This window comes from Megalops cyprinoides, chromosome 1 (genome assembly GCF_013368585.1).
Source record: "Megalops cyprinoides isolate fMegCyp1 chromosome 1, fMegCyp1.pri, whole genome shotgun sequence".
Classification (NCBI taxonomy): Eukaryota; Metazoa; Chordata; class Actinopteri; order Elopiformes; family Megalopidae; genus Megalops; species Megalops cyprinoides.
The window spans coordinates 55,034,393-55,056,517 of NC_050583.1; the positions used below are offsets into that span (position 1 = coordinate 55,034,393).

General features: G+C 42.6%; 1 protein-coding gene across 1 annotated transcript in view; it reads right to left on the reverse strand.

Moving 5' to 3' along the window:
* Positions 1-14,841, reverse strand: part of rgs7b (regulator of G protein signaling 7b) — an 80,704-nt gene extending 65,863 nt beyond the window's left edge. The window contains exons 1-2 of the mRNA XM_036524676.1: positions 14,650-14,841; positions 13,564-13,678 (exon numbers count right to left, since the gene is read on the reverse strand). Of these exons, the coding sequence (XP_036380569.1) occupies positions 13,564-13,641 (78 nt within the window). The 5' untranslated portion in view covers positions 13,642-13,678; positions 14,650-14,841. The remainder of the gene's footprint in view (positions 1-13,563; positions 13,679-14,649) is intronic.
* Positions 14,842-22,125: the final 7,284 nt, after the last annotated feature.

A 22,125-nucleotide genomic window follows, 5' to 3' on the forward strand; every position in this document is an offset into this window, starting at 1 on the left:
CGTATAACTATGAGCATGTATTTTTATAGTGAGTAGCAGGTGGTGTGTGTATCAGCTGTTGACAGGCTGGGGCTGCAGGAGAGATTCTTCTGGAGGGCAGAGTGGGCGGCCAGTGGGTGCAGTGATTAAGCAGCAGCAATGATTCCACTGCGAGCGGATATTGCTGCCTACCTGTGTTCATCTTTCAAGAGCCCAACAGCCAAATGGCCTGAATTTTCAGCTCGTCTTCCTGCTCACGAAACAGCTGCAGTCTGATCACGACAATTCCGTGTAGTGCATTCTTGGAAATGAGCGCAGTGTTATTGTCACACATACACGCGCATCAGTTGGACTCCGATGAAAGCCTCTGTAAATATTTCAACAGTCTAGAACATCACGCACCGGCTCCCTCAACCAGCACGGTGGAGATAAAGTGCGAGGCCTTGGACAAATCCGAAATGCGCGCAGATCTAAAAAAAATCACAAACGGCCAGCCTTCGCTTTGTGATCCCAGAGACCCGTGACACCGAAAGCAGTAATCTCACCAGTGACGATTCCAGCCTCATCAGCCGCGGCTGTGCACGGCTCAGGGCCTTGCAGCATGATCTCCAGACACAGCGGGAGACCCTGCTCTGTCGACTGATCCGCACAGACACCTCTTCAATTTCAATCGCGCGTTTGCGTCCACGACTTGATGGGCAGCAACCCGGGGCCCCCTCTGTATGAGCCGACCCCCGTTAGCTCCGCGGCAGCGCGGAAGAAGGAGTGACCCAGAGCTCCTCTCTGCGGTCACGTGATTCCCGCGGCAGCTGCCCAGAGACCCCCCTGGAGCCCTGCTGGTCATTACCAGGGAGGCGCGTCCACCATGGCCAAGCACCCCTGATCGTGCCACGTCCGGTCAGAGTCAAAACGGCAGTCGAGCGAGGTTCAGTTCTTTTTGCGACCGCGGCCATCGGGTTAAAACAGCCCACCCCCGGAGGCTGTGGCTGGAGTTAAAAAGGCAAAGTAACAGAGGTGGGAGGGGGTTCTATTTTTAGGTCCTGATAAGGGAGAGGCGAATCGAACGCCTGCCTCCTCCACGTGTGATGGGCTCCCAGGTGTGCACGGGCAGGGGCAGGGGGGTGTGTGCGCGGAATACCGATGAGACCCGGATACTCGGAGCCAGGCTGCTGTCTGCAGGCTGAGTCTGGACAGAGGGCCAGACGGGGACAGGCGGCGCATCAGCAGCGCGCGGAGAGCCATTTGGGTCAGGCGAACTCACTTTCCCTGCCAAGGCGAGCTTCTGACACACACTGACACACACACACACACACACACACACACACACACACCGTCCAAGCCCACCACTTTACAATAGCCGAGAAGGCACTGTGCGGGTACAGTAGGCTGGAATTAGCCCACCTCATGAGATTGGGTTTTGACATACACATGCAATTCCTTATTGCATAATATGTGAGCCTCTATGCATCTGATACTGAAAAATCACTGTGCAGCCTCCAATATGATTTGAATATTCTGCAATATTCAGCGAAAAAAATATGCGACACAGCGCAAGGCGTGCATTCTTTAACACAATGCATCCGCATACAAGGTGTCTCCGACACTCAAGGAGCGTAAAGCTAATTTAATCAGCTCGGCTAGGCCGTCACGTAATCCGTTTGCCTTAAAGGAATCCTGATCCTTCACTTGCTCCTCCTGCACAACCTTTAGTCTCTGCGGGGGGAGGCAGGCATGCAGGGTAATACATTATATATCTCTTCGCTGACACGGGGCACAGAACAAATGGAGGAAAATATTGACAATGCAAATGTCTGCACAGAAGTCTCAGCCTCTTGAGTGCAGACTTTATTAGACAATCAATACTGTAGTTAAGAGTGACCTGTTGGTCAAGGCGGAGAGCTGCAGGAGGGGAGCAAATCACAGCGTGCCGGAAGCTGCGTGCGTATGCATGCGCATGTGTGTGCGTGCGAGTGTGCACATATATGAGCATTTGTGTACATGCATACATGTGCATACATGTGTGTGTGTGTGTATACATGCTCATGTGTGCATATATGTGTGTGTTAGTGTACGTGGTGTGCATGTATTGTGTGTGTGTGTGTGTGTGTGTGTATACGTGGATGTATGTACTTTGCTTCAGTGACAGATTTTATGGCCATCCATGTATGTTACAGAAATCCAGGAGATTCCTGGGCCTTGTGAAAGCACTGGGCTGTCTATAACCAGTTATTAAAAATGCGTAAATCTTCACTCATTCCTCAGAAGTCGATACATTCTGTTCTCAGCTTGAACAGAATTAACGTAAGATTACAGTCAAACCCAAACGGAGAGGAGAGTTTGGAGATTAGATAAGGGGGAGGCTGAAACTTCAGCAAACAAAGATCCATGACTGTGTAAATCATGCCAGTCATACCTGTAGCACCGACATGTCACAAGTGATCAAAAACTCTGTGTGTGATCCCACATCACATGTACACAATGGCAGATATCATGCTGACCCTGGATCTACACTGGACACTGAACAGGATTTTTTTTTAATGCAGACTACCCTGTTTAACTCCATACATTGGTCTCAATCACTCGCATAAACTTCAGGGCCCAGTGTGAAAGTAATATCATCAGCTTTGGCTCACTGGGTTTGACGCTACAGATTGGCATGGATTGCTTAAACAGCTGAACTTCACTGAGTGCTGTTTGCATGGGAACACCACAAGCCCTTCATGCTCATTGCTTCCTCATGCTCAAGCAATCAGCTGGCCATAACCACAGACATAAACATTTAATTAAAACATTTTAAGGTCAAATGTTATTGTACTTTTCATGTTCAATTTCCTCCTGTATGGTGCATTAAGTAAAAGGATGTCATTGCCCTACTTTTCTCTGTTTAGGCTTCAGTGTGATTGTGATGTTGTGCCACGATTCACGATATAACATGCTGAAACAGTGTGCACCCCCAAGCATTAACAAGTGATTGACTACTGAAATTGACTGACTGCTTAACTCAGTGATTGATCCATTTCGATCATCTCTTGCCTCTGTGCTCTGCTGTTGCACACAGGCTGCGTCATGGTTCTGTAACGATTCTAGATCCGTTCACCTTTATGAACAACATCACATTACAGTCATTTAGCAGGTGCTCTTATCCAGAGTGACTTACACCGGTTTACAATTTTATCAGTTTATATAACTGGATAATTACTGGGGCAGTTGTGGGTCAAGTACCTTGCCCAAAGGGTACAGCAGCAGTGCCCCAGCAGGGGACTAAACCAGCAACCTTTTGGTTACAAGCCCTGCCCTTTCCCACTACGCCATACTGCTACCCAAAAGAATCTGGCTTGAATTGGTATTAGGTGTGGGTTAGCTGTTCCTGGATCAGTCATTAAAGGCAGAGAGCACAACAAGCATATTTTGATCAGTGCATACCTGACCTAATCCTGTCCCTCTCTCTGATTCTCTGTGGCTTGCTCTATTTCATGAACACAGTGCTGTGTAGTCTGGCCTTTTAAAATCCCCTGAGACCTCCGGCGGCTAGAGACCCTCCATTCAAGCACAACAGCTGCCCTGTCTGTGGTCAATTAAAGGCCCTTTCCTCTTTCTGCCAATACTTTAACAGTTGGGCCTGTTCCACTCCCCTTCTTCAATATGCGAATGCATAAAAGAGTGTCACATTTATAAATATTCTGAAAAAAAAAATCAAATTTTATTCTATGCTGGCTTTTCAATTTCAATAATCCACCTGCAGAGCTACAGAAGTTATTAACATCATAATTAATTTTCTGTTTATTAAGGGCTGCCAATTTGACACCATTTTAAGCGTATCTGGTTCTATATGTGCTGGTGAAACATTCATCTTTGATGTATTATTCCTTGACTGAGTGGATATTGATTAAATGGCTTTCACAGAGAGAAGGAGAAACTGTCTTTATTTCTGAAATCAATACAGGTATCTGATCTAGTCAGGCTTTATTGGCACGGTGCTTTGATGGATGCCCTAAGGAAAAAAATCACCCTTTTTCTAATTAGGTCCATGAATGTTGATATACGGTACACAAATCTTACCTTCATGCAGTAAAAGAGGAAGAACAGCAGGGAGGGGGTAGTAAGGTTACTCTGCAGTAGTAGGGAGATTGGGTGACGATAGGGTGAAAACAACAGCATTAAACTACTCTCTACTCCACTCTAACCACTCTAGCATTAACTTTGGGGGGGGGGGGGGGACAGTTTCATTGTGCACAACACAGAGCATTTATCACAATAATGGCAGACTGCATTCACATATCTATAAGCAAAACTTAAAAAAAAAACAGTGCTGGGTTTGGGTTTGGGCTAGTGTACAGGTATTTGAACGATCGGGTAAAAATACAGATATGGCCACCGAGCTTCATGATTATGCGTGGAAAGGAGGGGCGCTGCTTTTGCCGGTGAGCTAATGATGTGATGTTGCACCGCTGGGAGCATAGCCGCAGGTGACCGGAAAGTGACTCAATGAGCGATAGCAACCGAGCTGCTACCAACAAGAGGCTCTCCGAACCACCAGCTGAAAGAGACTGTGTGTTACCTCCACATTCTCTGATCTAGTGTACGTGAAACTTGACCCACTTTTGAAAATTACAAAGATCCATGGGAGGTTGACCATTTGAATATTTATATTATTTGCCAGGGCTCCATATTAACGGTTGTCCAGTTGCCTGGGGCAACTGAATTTCACTGATCAAGACTTTTGGTAATCGTTTCATGTAGCCCGAATTGCCTGTCTTGGCAACCAAAGACAGTTTCCCCTCTGACTGCCTTGCAATGGTGGCCCACCTTTACAATATTAACTCTCAACATTGCAGAAAACCTGACAATAAACTAGCCATCATATCTCTGATCCGCCCACCTTTGTGCTGTGTATCACTCACACACACAACTCCATTGACCAACTCGTCTTTCTCAGCCTTGCCATCAAGCGAACAAAAAGTTCTTGCCAGCAACACACATTTTTTTTCTGATGATCTTATTGTTGGCCTATTGAATCAATGACATTAGAAAAAGAGTAGACCGCTATGTCGGTTTCTTTACGTTGATTGATTTGAGGCTGAACTCAACCGAGCTACTAAGCAAGCAGCAGCAAGTAAATGGGCCTACTGTTTGCTGCATCCCCAGGAGAGGTGGAATTATTAAGCCAGGTGCACTGACCCACACTGTGAGGGGGCAAGCTCATTTCATTTAGCTCACTAACCTGGATTTATTTCTAGCTAGCTGACTAGCTAACCACCTAACATTCAGCTGGGTTCGAGCTTTGTTGAAATACACGCGCATATTGATGAGGTTATTTACAGTCAAATAATGTCTCCGCAAGCACTGCACATATATTATTTTGTGCTTTTCCACACATGCAGACTAACAGCTAATAAACATTCTAAATATACAGCATCCCCTTGCCAATGTCATTGCCACCTTGTGACCTTGATTTGTATTGTAAAGGGCTTTGGACTTAAAAAGCGAAATCTACAAGCCTCCAACTTTCCTCCCCAGAAACAGCCTTGAGATGATTGGATATTATTATTTTATAGCTTCTAAAGCTTTACTAATCAAAAGAAGAGAACCCAAGGTTTGGACACACTTATACTGCAGTAAAGATGACATCTGAACTTGACCATCTAGATGGAATAAGTTCAGAGAGCATTCCCTTGTCAGCAATGTACTGTTGTGGGGGGTTTGGGGGGAGGAGGTCAAAATACAGTATATAGTGTTAGAAAATCATAACCACATTGTCTGCTTGAGTAAACAAAAACTGTTGACTGGTTTCCCAGCCAGACAAACTGGGCTGTTTCTCTACTGTACTATCTCTGTGACGCCTACATGTATAAGCAAAGATGTACTGACAGGATCATAAAACATGGGGGCAAAGGAAAAAATCATCAAGTTAGAATTTACTAACAGGTTTCTGTGTACTGTCCATTTGGGCACCTGTACAGTATGCTGTAAACGTAACAGTAAACACAAACATCAAAGCAGTATTGCCAATTTACATAAGCTCTCTGTGTTGAGCCCTTTCCAGTCCAAAAGACATTTAATTCTTTCACGGACACAAAATTAGGAGTTGGTATCATGACTATGAGGGGACATCAAAGGGAAGATTAAGTGCAGCAAGCTCTATGACTGGCAGAATACCAGAGAGACAGGAAAATGAGAGAAAACTGTACTATAAATGATTAATAGAAAGGCGAGCTTCAGGGGAAGGCAGAAACCGCACGTTCCATTAAAATCTTAACGGTCCTCTGACTGGATCCTCCTTCCCACTGACTTCGAGGAGCAGATTATGATGATGTTTCAAAACTGTGGATCCGGGGTGATTAAGTTTCCCTGCCGGATATGTCCAGGAAGGCGTCGGCTCCCCTGGTGTATGAGGTTCGGGTACTATCCGTCTGTGCGGATACCTACAGGTGAACGGATGTGTCTCACATTACCAATGCAGCCTGGTGTTACCGGAAACTGGCAAGTGGCAACCAGCTCAGGAGTGGATACATCTACTAAGTCGTCTCAACCTTTGGAAAATATTGTTTCTGTATTGATTTGGTAAAATTTTGTCAAGGTCTTGACGCATGTCGATTGTGAATACAGAATTATGTCACAAAAGTAATTTCATCAATAATTCAATAATTTCATTACATCACAAAATAATTTTCACTGTAATGGCATATGGTAACCTTCCATTTCTCAGCCATCCCTGCAACTGCACTGCTATTGACATGCCTAAAAGGAAACCCAAAGATACATTGTGGTAGCTATTATTACAAAGATATTTACATCGTACAATACTTGTTCACTTTTGCATCTGAATATAGAAGATGCTATGATGGAATGAGCTCACAATGCTACCCTATATGCCTCAGCAGCACTGAATTTCTAAAAGGTGATCACTATTAGACTATGAGAGTTCATATCTCAGCATTGGTAACAGCATGCTCCTGTTCACCGGGTGGCACAAATAATTACCACTGTCATATTTACTAAATGGTTAGTCTAACTTACAAAGGGTACAGTTTTACATGCTATTCATTTACACAGCTGGATATTTACTGAGGCAGTTGTAGGTTAGCCTTTCGATTACAAGCCCTGCTCCTTACCACTACACCACAATGCTGTCTGTACACCACAGTTCTGCCTATTTTGAGCCTTCAATGGACATTTCAGTCCCCCTGAATATAATTCTCCCTGCATCCACATCCTATTGAAATACGCACTGAATGCCTATCCCTGAAATGAAGTGCCCGAAAGGCAGCCTTTCTGTGCTTGCACCTTTGCATCTCACAGGCACTGCTGACTGCCTGACACTTTTTTTGCACCATTTGCAAATTTGCACTTCATGTTCAACATCACCTTTAATCCATTTTTTGCAATATATCTTTTGCAATGCTTGGGAGTTTTTAAAAGTGTTTATTGGTAGTCTCACTGAATACCGAACACCTTTATCTTTTACATAGTATAGCTGACATGCATAAATACAAATTATGGAAATGTGTTTAATAGTTACCAGGAAGTATCACGAATGACTGATAAGTACTGATGTCACATGACAAAAATTAGCTCAGTGCTTTTTTTAATTAAAATTATACGCGTTGGGTTTGTTCATAATGTATATCTTTTTTGTCTTTTAATGGCGCCTCCTCTGCCAGTGCAGGTGACTGCATTAAGCAGAGGAGTCAGAGAACACACCAGCACTGGCGACAGTGGGAGACATGGATTATACCTTCTGCCAGGGCTAAGAGCATACCAACAGAGAGCTATGCCAAGTCAGAGCGCAGCAACATAAGCAGAACTACAAAACCTTTTCATTAGTCCGATGTCTGCTCTATGTATAGGTCATGTTTTGCCACTCATGGAAAATGGCTCCATGGGGACCTACTTACCTAAGACATGTTCCGGTTTCCAGTGGTAAACATCTGTGTTTCTGCGTGTGCGGAGGTGGGTATCTTGTAGAGATATTTGCAGTTATCAGGGACACAAGTACCCGTTAAAATAGGAGAATGTCCAGTAAAATAGGAGGCAGGCACGAGCAACTTATATAAAAAAAAGCATAAATACAATTATGACACATGCATTCTGTGTTAAAACAAAATTAGCAAGTGGTCATACTCTACATAAGTTGTTTTGAAGTGTCTATGTGAATTGGATTGTAAAACGGGGAAATGAGTTGAAGTCTCTGCTGAAGTAGATCCAATGTATAGAAAAGCAAGCTCCAGAGCAATGACTGGGGGGGCTGATAGCTAGACTGTCAGCTGAGCATGGAGCTTGTAGTTTTGGCAGAAATGACCCGCTAATGCATCATAGCGCAGTGGCTTCTGCGCTCCAATAAAGCGGGTATTAATAGACGGCTGGGGAGAGATGAATCAGCTGCACGTCGGCTGACGACATCGCCACACGAACTCCCCAACCCCCCCCCCCCTCCCCTTTCCCGCCCCCACTACCTTCTCCTTAGTCAGTGGAGTTGCCTGGGCACAAGGAGATCACAGGCCTCTTAGCGCCACGCCATTCCGCCGCTGCTGCCGCCACGCGCAAGTGGGCGTCGGCAACCTGGAGGAACCCCAACTGCAGCGCTGGAAGTGGAGGGAACCCTGACGAGCCCTGCCTGGCCTCCCCCTGGCCTTCTGCTGAGCTCTGGGCCTGCTCTTGGCTCACATGGAAAGCACACCATTTGGCATGCTTTCAGAGCATTATTCACAGGCCTGTGAAGAAGCTTCCGAAAGTACAATCAGTTAGCCGTGAACGAGTGTACTTGAAGGAATACATCATCACCAGCCTGTGAATACATTCCAGTGATTAAATGTCCAAATAGGTACAGTAATTTTTGTGTATTTCCAAGACGATCCTGCTTTTGCTGTGAGGAGCTGAATATTTCAATGAAAATTCTTCATTTTAAACGCAAGCACGTTTACTGCTAATTGTGCATTCCTCACATTAATTATATATCAAATGCAACAGTTTAATATGAGGACCATCCCACAACTGAATGCAAAGGGTGTTACCGAAAAATCAACCATATCCTGAAATAACCATTCCGATCTTAAATGCACACATGTAATTCTATGGCAATGAGTACAATGTGCTATCAGCATATCAATACTTTTATTCCAGCTAAACACAATTCAGTCATTGAAAGAAAGTATAAAGTATTGCCATCTCCAGGTAGAATAGCACGCAGTTATATAATATTATAATATAGGCATTACATAATGCTCTGATATAATTCCGCCCCAGTACTGCTGAAAACTCTCATGCAATCCTTTGCAACACTAATTCTTTAACACTTTCAAATAGCTAAGTTCTGTATAATGCACATACTGTACCATAAAAGTCTAAGAAAAGCTTTTCACGTTAAGCACAGTTTTTAGTCACAGGTTTGACAATCAGATACTGTAGGAACAGACATTACATTTTAACGTCTGTTGCTGCATAATTGCATTTTACAGTATTTTCAAAGGTCCATCCATATTTCTATTTTTTCTCTCATTTAATTCCATGTACTGATGTGTATCTCACATGTTCTATGCATTCCATTACATCTCTCATGGACACATGTACAGAGAGATTACATGAAACCTTTGCAAATTGGTTGTTGGTGTCTCTTCAACATCACCATGATCTGGGAATACAAATTACCAGAACATCTTTATCAAAAGCATGAGTGCAGCTAATTAACTTTCCCCAACAGCATGTTCTCAGCCCTCTTTTATGGAAATTCTTGCCCATAAATCCAGCAAATAAACAGAAGAGAAACCTAGGGCGGAGCCTGTTCATCATTAACGATAATGGTATTCACACACAAAGCGCATGTCTTTGTTGTAACAACTGAAGGACACTAGAATAGTTGTCCTCTATTCATCTGTGAAAAGGAACATCGCCACGGCAGGCAGGAAAGTGCACTTTTCTGACAGGAAGTGGACCTCATGTGAGGCATGAGGACGGAGGGAATTACATACTGAAGTGGGTTTGAATGCAAAAGTGACATTTTCACTCGTTCTAAATGTGAATTGGAGCACCCCCTCCCCTTCACCTGTCAAAATGCAATGTAACAGCTCCTTCACAGGGGAATGACCTTGATCACATTCTGAAATGCCAAGAAAAACCCTGCTACAAGTCAATAAATTAGCAGATGAGGTGAATCAGAAGTTACTGAATGCATTCATGAACCGTTGAATGATTCAAATAAAATACAGATTGATATCTCTAAGGTTCACCAATGCATCATGACAAAGAAACATTGCTGTGTCTAAGTTACAATATTGCCACAAAGCTGCACAAACATTGTGCTCACGTCATGCACCTCTTAGAACAACTATGTCAACTATGTCACGCACACTACTCTCACATTTCTTGTGAGACATTTATTTGTTCTTTGGAATCTTAATTTGTTTCCCTGGCCCACACAAATGGTCTCTATCAACAATTCTGATAAACTGTGACACTAAACCTTTTGCTCCATAGCCTTGGTAGGTTTTTTGTGACTAGGTCAACCAATGGAATTCTTCCATATTCTTCAGAGGCAGGCATTTGTGCCATCTGTGATTGCTTGATGAGCGTTCATCAAACCACTTTTGCTGCCTAATTAAATATTAGACACATTTCCTGTCGTTTCCGCCATAACATTCAACAAAGTACAAAACCTAATTATAACCATTGGCTTCCATTATTCCATGTATTTTGAAAAGAATGACATGTCATTGGCAGGTACAAAATACTGTCTGCTCGGGCCTCTCATGCACACAGAGGCACATCTTGCAGTGATCACAATGGGTCCCTGCGTCAGAGCTGAATTGATTCAGAAGCTCTCTCATTTGTGGACTTGAGCTGTGTCAGAGAAATGCAATATTGTAAATTGTAAAAAAAAGAAAAAGAATGAAACCTGCATGATGAACTCTACAGTTAATGCTGAGCACCACAGAGATATAGTAGTTATAATCCCTTTATAAATGTAGGGTCAATGATAAGAAACCCACAAGAAAACACAACACTCTGCAGTCATTCGCTCAGTGAAAGAGCACTTGAGGCCTTTAAGAGCCCTAAATGCAGTAAGTGCACCACATGTAATTTTGCATCCAGTAATGGACTGTTAACAGGATACCGTATGTGGAATTTCAGCGAATGCTAACACGGTATGTTAATCCTAACTGTTCCTATGGTAAAATCACATTGCTATCCTCCAACAGCAGACTGACTATGTAAGTGATCAAATTTACACAACTTATAACACACACTCTCCTCCAGATCCATCTATTCACACCATAGGTCTCACTGCAGCTGCAGATAACCATCCATCTCCTTCCCATTATCCTAATGTAATTTGCTCATTCAGTTTGAGTGTTTCCCCGTCATACCTTTCAGGGCAATGTGAGACCCTGCCCTTTGTCACTGATTTCAGGTGTTCTACACTGCAGTACATAGAAAGCTGCCATTCTCTTGTATCCCACTGGCTGGCCATTGTGGGGCTCCAAGCCATCTCCACCTATGCTTTGTATCAGCGGTTGAGCGGTTAATTATTTCTTCCATATTATGAAAGATTTCATAATGACACAAGAACATTCAATAGGAAATATTATTTCAGTATTGAGTGGAGGTAAGACTGGGCGATGTGGCCACCTGGGAAAGAATATCCAATCAGGAGCCAACCTGGAGCTCTTAAGGCCACACCCTTTCCCATTAGACAGGATTTTTCTCTCCATGTGGGAAGATTAATTCTCATATGAGGAGAAAATTATTTTATATCTTCATGGATAATACAACTGGAAATAATTCAATCTGATTTCCTTTATGCATACATTTGAATACAGAACAGTGATGCATGAGGAATTGTAAATTTGCCTACAATTTATATATTGCACATATTAAATAAAAAGCAAATAATTAACTGTCACATACTTTAGACTGTAAAGGAATTAAACCACCACAATAGGTAATGACATGTCATCTTATATTAAATTTTTTTCATCATTAACTGGCCTTTCCATTTTTCACTGTCTGTGTTATTCAAAGTTAAAACGTCATGAGCGATTTGGCATGTGCATAATATACTACCTCAGCCAATCATCTGCCATCAGTTTATTGTATGGAGGTCACGTTTTCCTCCACTGGAAAAATGTGTTATAAAAGATTAATGCTGTACTACATATTGTAGAGATAACAGTATATTGTATAGATAATGCCAAAGAAATGTGTGCAAAATATACTAACATTTTTATGCCAAGGCATGTTCTAATATAACCGTTGTGGTCTTTTACAAAATGGCAATGTCTTCTAACTTTATCAGTGCAAATTTAGCTGAATCAGTCAATACTGCACTTACTTCAGTTCCCCCCATTCTGTAGCCTATAAAGTCCAGCAATGTTTTGTGATCTGTGTCAGACTTCTGAGAGTTCCCAGCTATGATAAAGGCGTCCTCCTGACAAGGATCTGAGTGACAGCACCTCAAACGCCACTACCCACAGGCACATGGCCCGTCCCCAGGAGAAGTGCAGTTATATACAGAGTTACACATGCACCCAGCCAACGCTATCCCACCCTGCCCGAGTCTGTCGCGGGTCACTGCTGAAGTGAGCACTGCTTACAGAGGGATACGGACTGTGTCGAAAACATTCAATGCCCTTTTTTCAACAGCAACGTCAACACATGTGACCTCTGCACATGCTTCCGGAACAGTATTACTTTCAACCTGGGATCTGATGGCTAAAGTCTAGGTCTTAGAAAATAAGCAGTATTGTTTCAAATGGATTTATATAAACATCACTGCTGTCAATGTCAAACTAAAATATATGAAGCTAAAACATAAAGTAAGTGAACGTGTTACGTAAGAATTTTCTGCATTAACAACTGGAGCAAAATAATGAATTACAAGCCAAAGATGTAACGGTGGTCATATTCATGTTTCATTCACAGAAGGTCAATATCCCTATAGGCTCCCTCATACTGTCGTAAAATTCAGGTTAACATCATTAAAATTCACACGTCCCCTCCGTGAAACTAAACAGTGCAGTCAAAGGTTGATGTGTGCTGGTGTGGAAATAAACTGATCTACCTTTGTTGATAGGTCACACGATAGCATCCAAGTTTGATGCAGAAAAAAGCACGATGGCATCTCACATGAAAAGACCCCTGAGGGATGTTTTCTTTCCCTGAAGGTGACCTATTCTTTGATATGTGTGAATGCGAGGCAGAGAATGATGAGGCCTATTAACATGTCCGAACAGCCTTGTAGTCAAACCTACACACGTAAGCAAGCGTGCAGCATCGTTTTTTAAAAGCAATACATGGCTGTGTTTTAACCAAAAGCATAAGAGCCATTTCTGATGACAGCCTATAAGCTGCTTTCACGGGTAAAAAAGTAGTGTACTCCCATTACATTTTTTCCGATAATAATAATGCAACTTCTGTCTAGCACCCAATATTATAAGCACAAAATACTTTCCAACCCGCATTTAGATAACGACTCTGATCACCTGGGATAACACTCGAGCATGCCTTTGGATATAAAACCCCCACACTGACATCTTAACGTATCTGCGTTGGGGGGGGGGGGGGGGTTCAAAAAGCCGTCGCGTGCCTTACCTTTCTGTAAACGAGCATGTTGGGGGATTCATCTGCCACTCCGTTGCTGCTTTGCCCATAACTGTTTGTCTGCGCCATGACCCAGTGTGATAAACAGCCAGTGTGTTAAGTGCGACTGGAAGAGAAGACAGAGACCAATCTGAACGATTGCCTTGCAGGTATCGCGTGTATGTATATGTAGCCTACGCGTAACGTTCTCCTCTGAATCGATGGACTCGGCGCAGTAGCTAGGCATAGCATGAAAATAGGTAGCTTCGACTCAAGCCGTTTTTATCAAAGTGTAAATGGAGGAGTCCGATACCTTGTTACGGGGGAAACCGTAACGATACCGCTGTTGGTACAACAAGTACATTTAGGTAATGATGCTAAAAATTGAGGAAAAAGAAGACGAAGAGGACGAGGAAGATCAACGACAATGGCATGTTTGTGAGTCGTTTGTACACTAACAATAATGAGACAATACTACCAGCATCCATAGATAAAGTGAAATAAATATGAATCCTATGGGGATAATTCTGCAAGGTTTCAAACATTTAACATGTACATCCTCCATGCTCCTCTCACTGCTGTTCTGAAATGTCGAGTTTTACCAAAAGAAAGCACCAAATCCTTTCCGTCAACCCTGCAACGTATCTCAACACATAGCATACGTTTTAATCAAAACCCTTAAGGTGAAAACAACACCACTGAATGGATCGGTGATGCGAGACGGCTTTCTCTCGATATCAAAACAATTCTCTGAAAATATCTGACGTCGATTCACATTAACACTTTGAAGATACCTTATTTCAAAATACAACATTACACGATCGAGTATCGCTTATTTTACTTCTGGTGGTTCACGATCTGCTTTCAATTTCAGCATGCACTGTCTGCTCTATAGTCATTACTTAATTAAATTCTACCCTTTTCCTAATATTAATGAAATGGCAGGCTTCTATTTGTATAGTGAAGCTAGAGCCATTAGCAATTTCAGGACCGGAGACAGCTACCGTGAGATCTGCAGCGCCCAATCAATCCATTACATTTTCTAAAAAGAAAAAAGGGTGAGTGAACGTAAATCGGAATCGTTCTTTTGTGATTTACCTCCGACAAGCGCTGCTCGCGAATAAAATCCCGTTTGCTTTTCAAAAAATTACGCCGTGCAGTTTGTCAGCTGGCAGACGAAGGAATGTGATGATAATTCATTGGAAATGATGAAAATCTGGCACTCGATGCAGACCTGCCACCGCTTCCCTATTCCTTCAAAAACGAAGCTAGAGAGCAAGAGGCGCGCGGCACCCACAACTTGCCCGTGAACGCGCCTCGACCTCTGACCAATCACGTGCGAGGAATCAAAACGTCCGGAGTGCCTAGGCAACTGCGCACAATAGGGCATCGACCTTCATCCAGATCCAGTATATCTGGTGGGTTCAGTCCGGCCATGACGTGTTAATGCTACTTAGTTCTATAGGCATGATGATAGCGAATAACGCCGAATTCGATTATGGTGATTATTGATATTAGAATTCGAAGAAGTAGAAGAACTTGTAATCACAGTAGTATTCATGGTGCGGATGTAAAGGCAAAGGCAGCAGAAGGGAAATTGGTCGTAATAACTGCAATATTGTTCCTAGTGTTGCTTTTACTATTATTAAATTAGTTGTTATATATCGACGTACTAATGCAAAAAACACAAATAAATATAATTTATAATATACCTAAAAGGAAGGCCCACATCCAAGAGCACTGTTTGTGTCCAAGCTCAGATCTCCACAGATCTAGATCTGCAGCAGTGTGTCTGGAAACCTTTCAAAGACATCTTAGTTAACAAAATGGAGGCAAATATACACAAATAATTAATCATCTGGGGAATTTGGAAGGCGATGTTAAAGCCTAGGGGCACTCATCCGAGAAACACTAATTATAACTCAGATGTTTCTAGGACTATAAGTATAGCTTTTTTGACTAAACTGGATAAGTTTGTTTATGGTCTCATCATTGCTGTTTTATGCGAGGCGACCTGACCGTTTGCTTCTTTTTTGAATGAAATCTGTAAAAACATATTTGAGACCGGAGTGATTCAACACCTCATACTTGACATGGTTCAGATGAGAATTTGATAACTTCGTGCTGTGCCGAGCATCTGAGGAACCTCTGGTTTAAAGCCACAAATGTTACCTAGTAGACCTGAGGCTTCGGATTTCTGTTTGTGTTTTTAATGACCTAAAGAGAGGCTTGGTGGCTCTCATCGGGTCGATTTCCTACTCTTGTGGTGCAGCTTGGCAGTGGAACAGCCTCTATACGTGGGTGGCAGGTCCCATGGGTGGGATGCAAGAGGGCTGTTTAACTGCATAATGCATCAGCAGTGGACAAGATACAGATACATATTGCTAAGATACAGACCTTTAAAAATGACTGGATGCAAATTACAAAGCTGGAGTGAAACAATTACGTCCCATATTTACTATACAGTGCTCGTAATTTGATAGGTGCTGTCTTTGAGCCATTTACTGCTTTATATTCAGTCCCCATCCTGTGAAAATACAGTATTTAGAAGAGCATTTTTTCCAAGCAATAGTGAGTATTGCCATGAATACCACTAGATGGTTATGTCTCTACCATTTAATTCATGATTCATACCCCCAGTGATTTGTATTCACAATGCAGTCATAATTTTGTGTCACTTTATGGACATTATTTCCTTCTAATACTCTGTTCCCTCTTCAGCTATTGCAGACCTTGATTGCTTGGCCTGTCTTGGCCTTCCTCTCTTCTTTCATTCTTCTCTATTGCTCAGTTCCTTGGCCGGGGTCCTTACTGCTGTCCAGATTTGTTTCAAACGCACCGTTCTTGTTCACTGCGACATTAACAATTCTCCTCCTGCTTATCTTTAATCTATCATTTCCTTACAAACTCCCCCTCATCCCTTAAGATAAACCTCTTCAAGTAGGCTACATCTTCCTTTCCTGTTATTCAGCTGCTAAATATTCTTTTCCCTGTGGTGGAATGTTCTTTCTGCAAACACTGGACCAGCAGCCTCTTTGCATGTCATTTTCCATAACCTCTTTTAATATTACCCTCCCGCGGTACGGAATTTCTCTTCTACTAGTATGCCAATGAATGCCAAACATGTATTTCAGCAGGTATTTTTAAGATTTTCCATGTTTTCACCCTTTTCCCCTAGGATTTGCTCGTTGACGTCTTTAATCTGAACTGCAGTAAATTCATTGAATATGTATTAATGTGTTCGTATAACAGTGCTCGTGCATGGGCAGGGGATGATTATGGATGCAGAAATACAACATAGTAATAAGGAACAAATTATAAGGAAGGTTATAACATCTGAATGTTAAGTAATGTATATTATGATTAGCAGAAGAAGTGCTTCAATACAATACAATAAAATGCATTTTAAGGGTAAACGGAGTGGCTGTTTCATTTAGAGTCCAACTAAAGTTTGTTTATGTGCAGCCGGCAGCCGGCTGTAGAGTGCTGTGTCTCAGCTTCCTCTGCTTCTTGACTGTGTCTTGCAGCCCTAAATTTGCTTTAGAAACCCTTAGCTACTGCTGCATTTTTTTTTTAACATTTGAGCACTCCAGAATGAAGCCTGGGTGTATTGGCACAGAAATGAAATTAGCTCCGAGCGGTCCTCTTCCTTTCAAAGAGCTCGGCTGAGGAAGGAGCGAAAAAAGAGAGAGTGCGTCTTTTGCTTCTCCTCTCCTCCTTTTTGATGTCACTTGATTACAGAACACGTAATAGACTGTTCACACAAGTGCAAATTGGGCCTCCTCTCTTTCTCTCACTCAGGGTGAGAGACCCTCCTCGGGGTGCGTTTCTCGTTCACAGTGGATCTAATTGATTTCAATGAGGCCTGCTTGCGTACATGACTGCAGCATCAGTGAAGACAGACAGTGCACTTCCTCTTCTTGTGGGAAGTACAGTATACGAAACGCGAAACAAAACCTTATCATTCCACAAGCATCTTTGTGGCATTAAGACAAATCTTCCCTGTGGCCACGCAGGCCAAAGCAAACAACTAATCCAAAATCTGACAGATGGGGTGGGGTGGGTGATTTGGGATAAATGGCGTTCAGGTTCATACCTACAGTAGGTCTCTGAGGAAAACTAGATAGTCCTGGAACGTCCTCCTTGACAGAATCACAGAAGGGGAGGAAGACCAGCTGGAGTGTAGGCAGGAGGGTAGAAAGTCCACAGGAAAAAAAGTTGTGACAGAGAAAGTAATAGATGAAGTAGAGCCCAGTGCTGTGAAGCAAATGAATCAAGGCAGGCCAAAGCTTCCATCCAACCTCTAGCGCGTGGTGCACATGCACATAGTGTGCTGTACCCACTGTACGGTGGCAGCTGAAGTTAATAATAACCACAGTAAGTGAGGCTCACAGGCGATACAATTTTACACCTCGGAATGATGGGAGATGCATCCTAATGAGATGATCTGGAACAAATGAAAATGAAAATGAATTCAATTAATGCCAATCTACCGTAGAAGAATCAGAGTTGCACTAAACATGGATGTCTTCTCCAGTTACTTCAAGTTATATTATTAAAAATACAAGGGGGAGAAATGTATTGTGTAGCAAATTGCATTATTCTATTCTACAATATAGTTGGTGTTCCTTCCAGATTTCAAAATGGTCTGCAATGTAAATAAGCTTGTGCATCAGTAAGCTAAATCTTTTCAAAATATATTACAGTAGTATTGTAGTACATTGGTTGGATCAAGCATAATTTTAAAATTCTACAATGTACCCGTTAGTACAGTTTCAGTATGTAGAATGGACTCATAAAACATCAGGAAAGGTTTGAAGTGAAAAGTAGTGTTCTTTCCTTTTGTGTAGCAGTTCTTGTAACATGCTTTGTTTTAAGTGTGAATACTGCAATTAACTTGTGGTGGATGTGCTTAACTTTTATAACAACAGAACAAAGCTTTCTGACAGTGTCTTATTGTGCGGACCAGAGAACTACTGACATCCAGAGGCCTTGAATGTGCACATGTTGCATGCTACATGTTCCACCTTCTGTTCTTGGTGACATTATGTATGCTTATTCTGTCACTGCAGGCGCATGTGGGTGATGGGCCCTCTTTCCTATTACCTGTCAGCACAGGTGAACAGGACCGCAATTGGAGATCACAGCCTTGCCTCGTGGCAACCCTGCAAAGCTGTGCATTACAGATGTTGCAGTCCTAGAAATCTGGTTTAATAGGTTCTCAGAGACAATGTGTTTAATGAATAAAAGCATCCACTGATTCCGTGGCTCAGCCCTGAAAACAGAAAGAGACCAGGTGATACGACACAACCCGAACCCAACTGTGGTTCAATCACAAACACATTTTAGAGGAACAACTCTGAGACCCAATGCCACAATATTGTGTTGCCAAATTTGAACTACACATTTTTACTATGTTAGAATAACATCTTGATCTAAAAATCATTCCCAACGGGACTTAAGTGAATGGCCAATCAATCATAGCAATAGCACCTAAAATGAAACAAAAGTCAAACAATCAGGAATTTGACTAATGTGAAGCATTTAAGAGGAATATACACTATATGGACAAAAGTATTTGGACGCCTGACCATTACATTGTACTGACATTGTATTCAAATACATATACTTTAATATGGAGTTGGTCCCCCTTTTGCAGCTATAACAGCTTCCACTCTTCTTGGAAGGCTTTCCACAAGATTTTGGAGTGTTTCTGTATGAATTTGTGCCCATTCATTCTGTAGAGCATTTATGAGGTCAGGCACTGATGTTGGACGAGAAGGCCTGGCTCGCAATCTCCGTTGCAGTTCATCCCAAAGGTGCTCGAGGGGGTTGAGGTCAGGGCTCTGTGCGGGCCAGTCAAGTTCTTCCACACCCAACTCATCAAACCATGTCTTTATAGTCCTTGCTTTGTGCACTGGGGCACAGTCATGTTGGAATAGAAAAGGGCCTTCCCCAAACCGTTGCCACAAAGTTGGAAGCATAGCATTGTCCAAAATGTCTTGGTATGCTGAAGCATTAAGATTGCCCTTCACTGGAGATAAGGGGCCTAGCCCAAACCCTGAAAAACAGGTGTGGCCAAATACTTTTGTCCATACAGTGTATCATTCTTCATTCTTCAACTTTCCAACACCAAGGGCTCTTTCTCAAAAAAACAAGGGTTTTTTATGTCTGTTCTGCTCTGATTAGGTCGAAGGTTGCAACCTGTTGTGTTTTCCATCACGCTGCTGGCCCTCCATTTCTTTGCACTGGGTAATGATTTCGATTTATTATCCCACAATGTCTGCCACATACCTCAGGCTGTTTGGCACCAACGCTGTGCAAGAGCTCCTTTCCTTTCAAGGACAGCGTGGAAGATCTCCAGCACCCAAATGCCTTTCACCAGCTGAGGAGCTGTGGTTACGCATGCAGAACACTGCAAAAAAAAAAAAAAACAGCTAACAGTGAGGACTGGGAAGGACAAGAAAATTAAGTCCTGATAAACCCACATTTTTGAGCACCTAATAGCGATACTGTTTTAAATATCATTTAATTAAATGTAATTACTCATGCATTGCTGAGCGACCTGAATACATCAAACGAATAACATAATACAACATGTAAGAAATTACTGCTGTATTTTTTAATCTGAAGAAAAATATAAAGTCAGTTAACAGGTCTAATGTTTAATTTGACATATGCAAGAAAGCAAAAAACACAACCATAATTTATGTTGCACATTTCAGTATTACATGTATATATTTTACAACATGTAAGTATTAACATTACAATATTTTAACCTTTAAGAATAACACTTGCACTGAAAATGTAAAGTCGGTATGTTCCAGTGAAATACAATTATGCTGTTGCACTTAGATGTCAGTTAGAAACCTCACTGAAAGGAGTAGCTCCATTTTTGCTGCAACACATTTACGTGTCAACCATTAGCGAAATTATAATCATTAGCGAACACTGCTGACCAATTCAATTACCGTGCTGACCGCAGATCTCCAGGGGAGCTCTGGCAGAAATCTATGATTTACCAGGTATCAAACAGGCAGAGTGCATTCTTGAGGGTATATTTTGAAATATCAAAATCATCTAACATTGAAAAAAATGAGATGGATTGCTTTATTAATGGAACTATAACCAACATTGTTCCAGGGAATGTCTCTATATCTGTTTCACAACATTTAAGAGAGAATGAGCTGAAAATTACCCATACGCTCCCATACACGTGTAAACCCACACGTCTCCTGGTGACTGCAGCAAAATTTTCATCATCTTCCAATGGCCTCAGAAGCAGCAAGGCCATATTTGATTAATTTGTCTCAGAACGGAGCATCTTTGTAAAGATTTCTATCAAGAAAAGATAGTATCGTATTTGGGATTTCATGTCATGCCTCTGGAAAATTCGTATTTTAACGCAGGTCATGTAGATTGAGTCACAGAGAGCTGGTTGTCTGGGCACTCTGCCACCGAGCAAAAGCATTCAGCGCTGTAATAGCTTCTGTGTAATTTAACAGTTTGGATGTCGACCCAAAACGTCCTTACCTCTTCCAAGAGTGACGTTCAACTTTGCCAAACCTCACTGCTCCAATTCTCTCAGCTCACCGACCACTGCCCCGCTGGGCCTCACCATCGATCAATTCATTTTTAAAATGCAGTACCTGTAGGTTTGGCACATGCATTAAAAGTGGAGTCATTTTCATGTAAGAGTGTCTGCAGCATGCAGTGCCAGGGAGGCTAAGCAGTTAGACAGCCCTTACCGATAAGACTGCCATTCTGAAAAAAAATCTACCCCACCTGAAAAACTTTCAACCCATAAAAGCATCTCGCCCTGGGATTCATTTAACGCTCGTCAGAGTGATTTAAAGTCACGCTGCTGGGCCACCGAGAACTCAAGCCCGTCACGCCGGAGTCCCCCGCCAGGGCCCTCATATGTCACCTTCCCCGTCTCCCGCGGCTCCCGCTACGTCTCCAGGTGATGACAGATCCATCCCCAAAGGTCAGCTGCTGCTATGGTGCGCTGGAGTGGTGCTGTGGAGGCCATCTGGCCCTGAGGCTCTTCCGGCAGTTAACACATCCGTGATTACTGGACTTTCTCACATGCTGGGGAGAACAGGGGCGGGGGGGCGGAGAGGTAGGATCCAAGTTTGAAACAGGCAACCGTCAAGCGTGACGGTGACGACAGCGCACTGCTCAGACGGGGACTGAGAAGTGGCCAAACCAAAGTTTCAATGCAAATTCTTAACCGTGCACCTACCGAGGAATTCTTACAGTGTACGAGGCTTTACATTTTGTGTTCTTAATGTAAAACTACTTCCTGAACCACCTATTGACCGCCTGTGACAACAGCCAGCGACTGAGAATGTACATATACCCTACCCTTTTGTGTTGGTGGCTGTAATTGTGCACACAGTATGCGTTACTGCCATCAGTTTCAGGATAATTGTAATAGTTGCAATTTGATCACATCCACATACAGTTATGCAAACAGAAAATTAAATTAAGAAAACAGAAATTAAAAACTGATACAGATTTCTTGCACAAGGTCAATAGAAAGCAAGAGAATTGTTGATGCTGTATGAATGT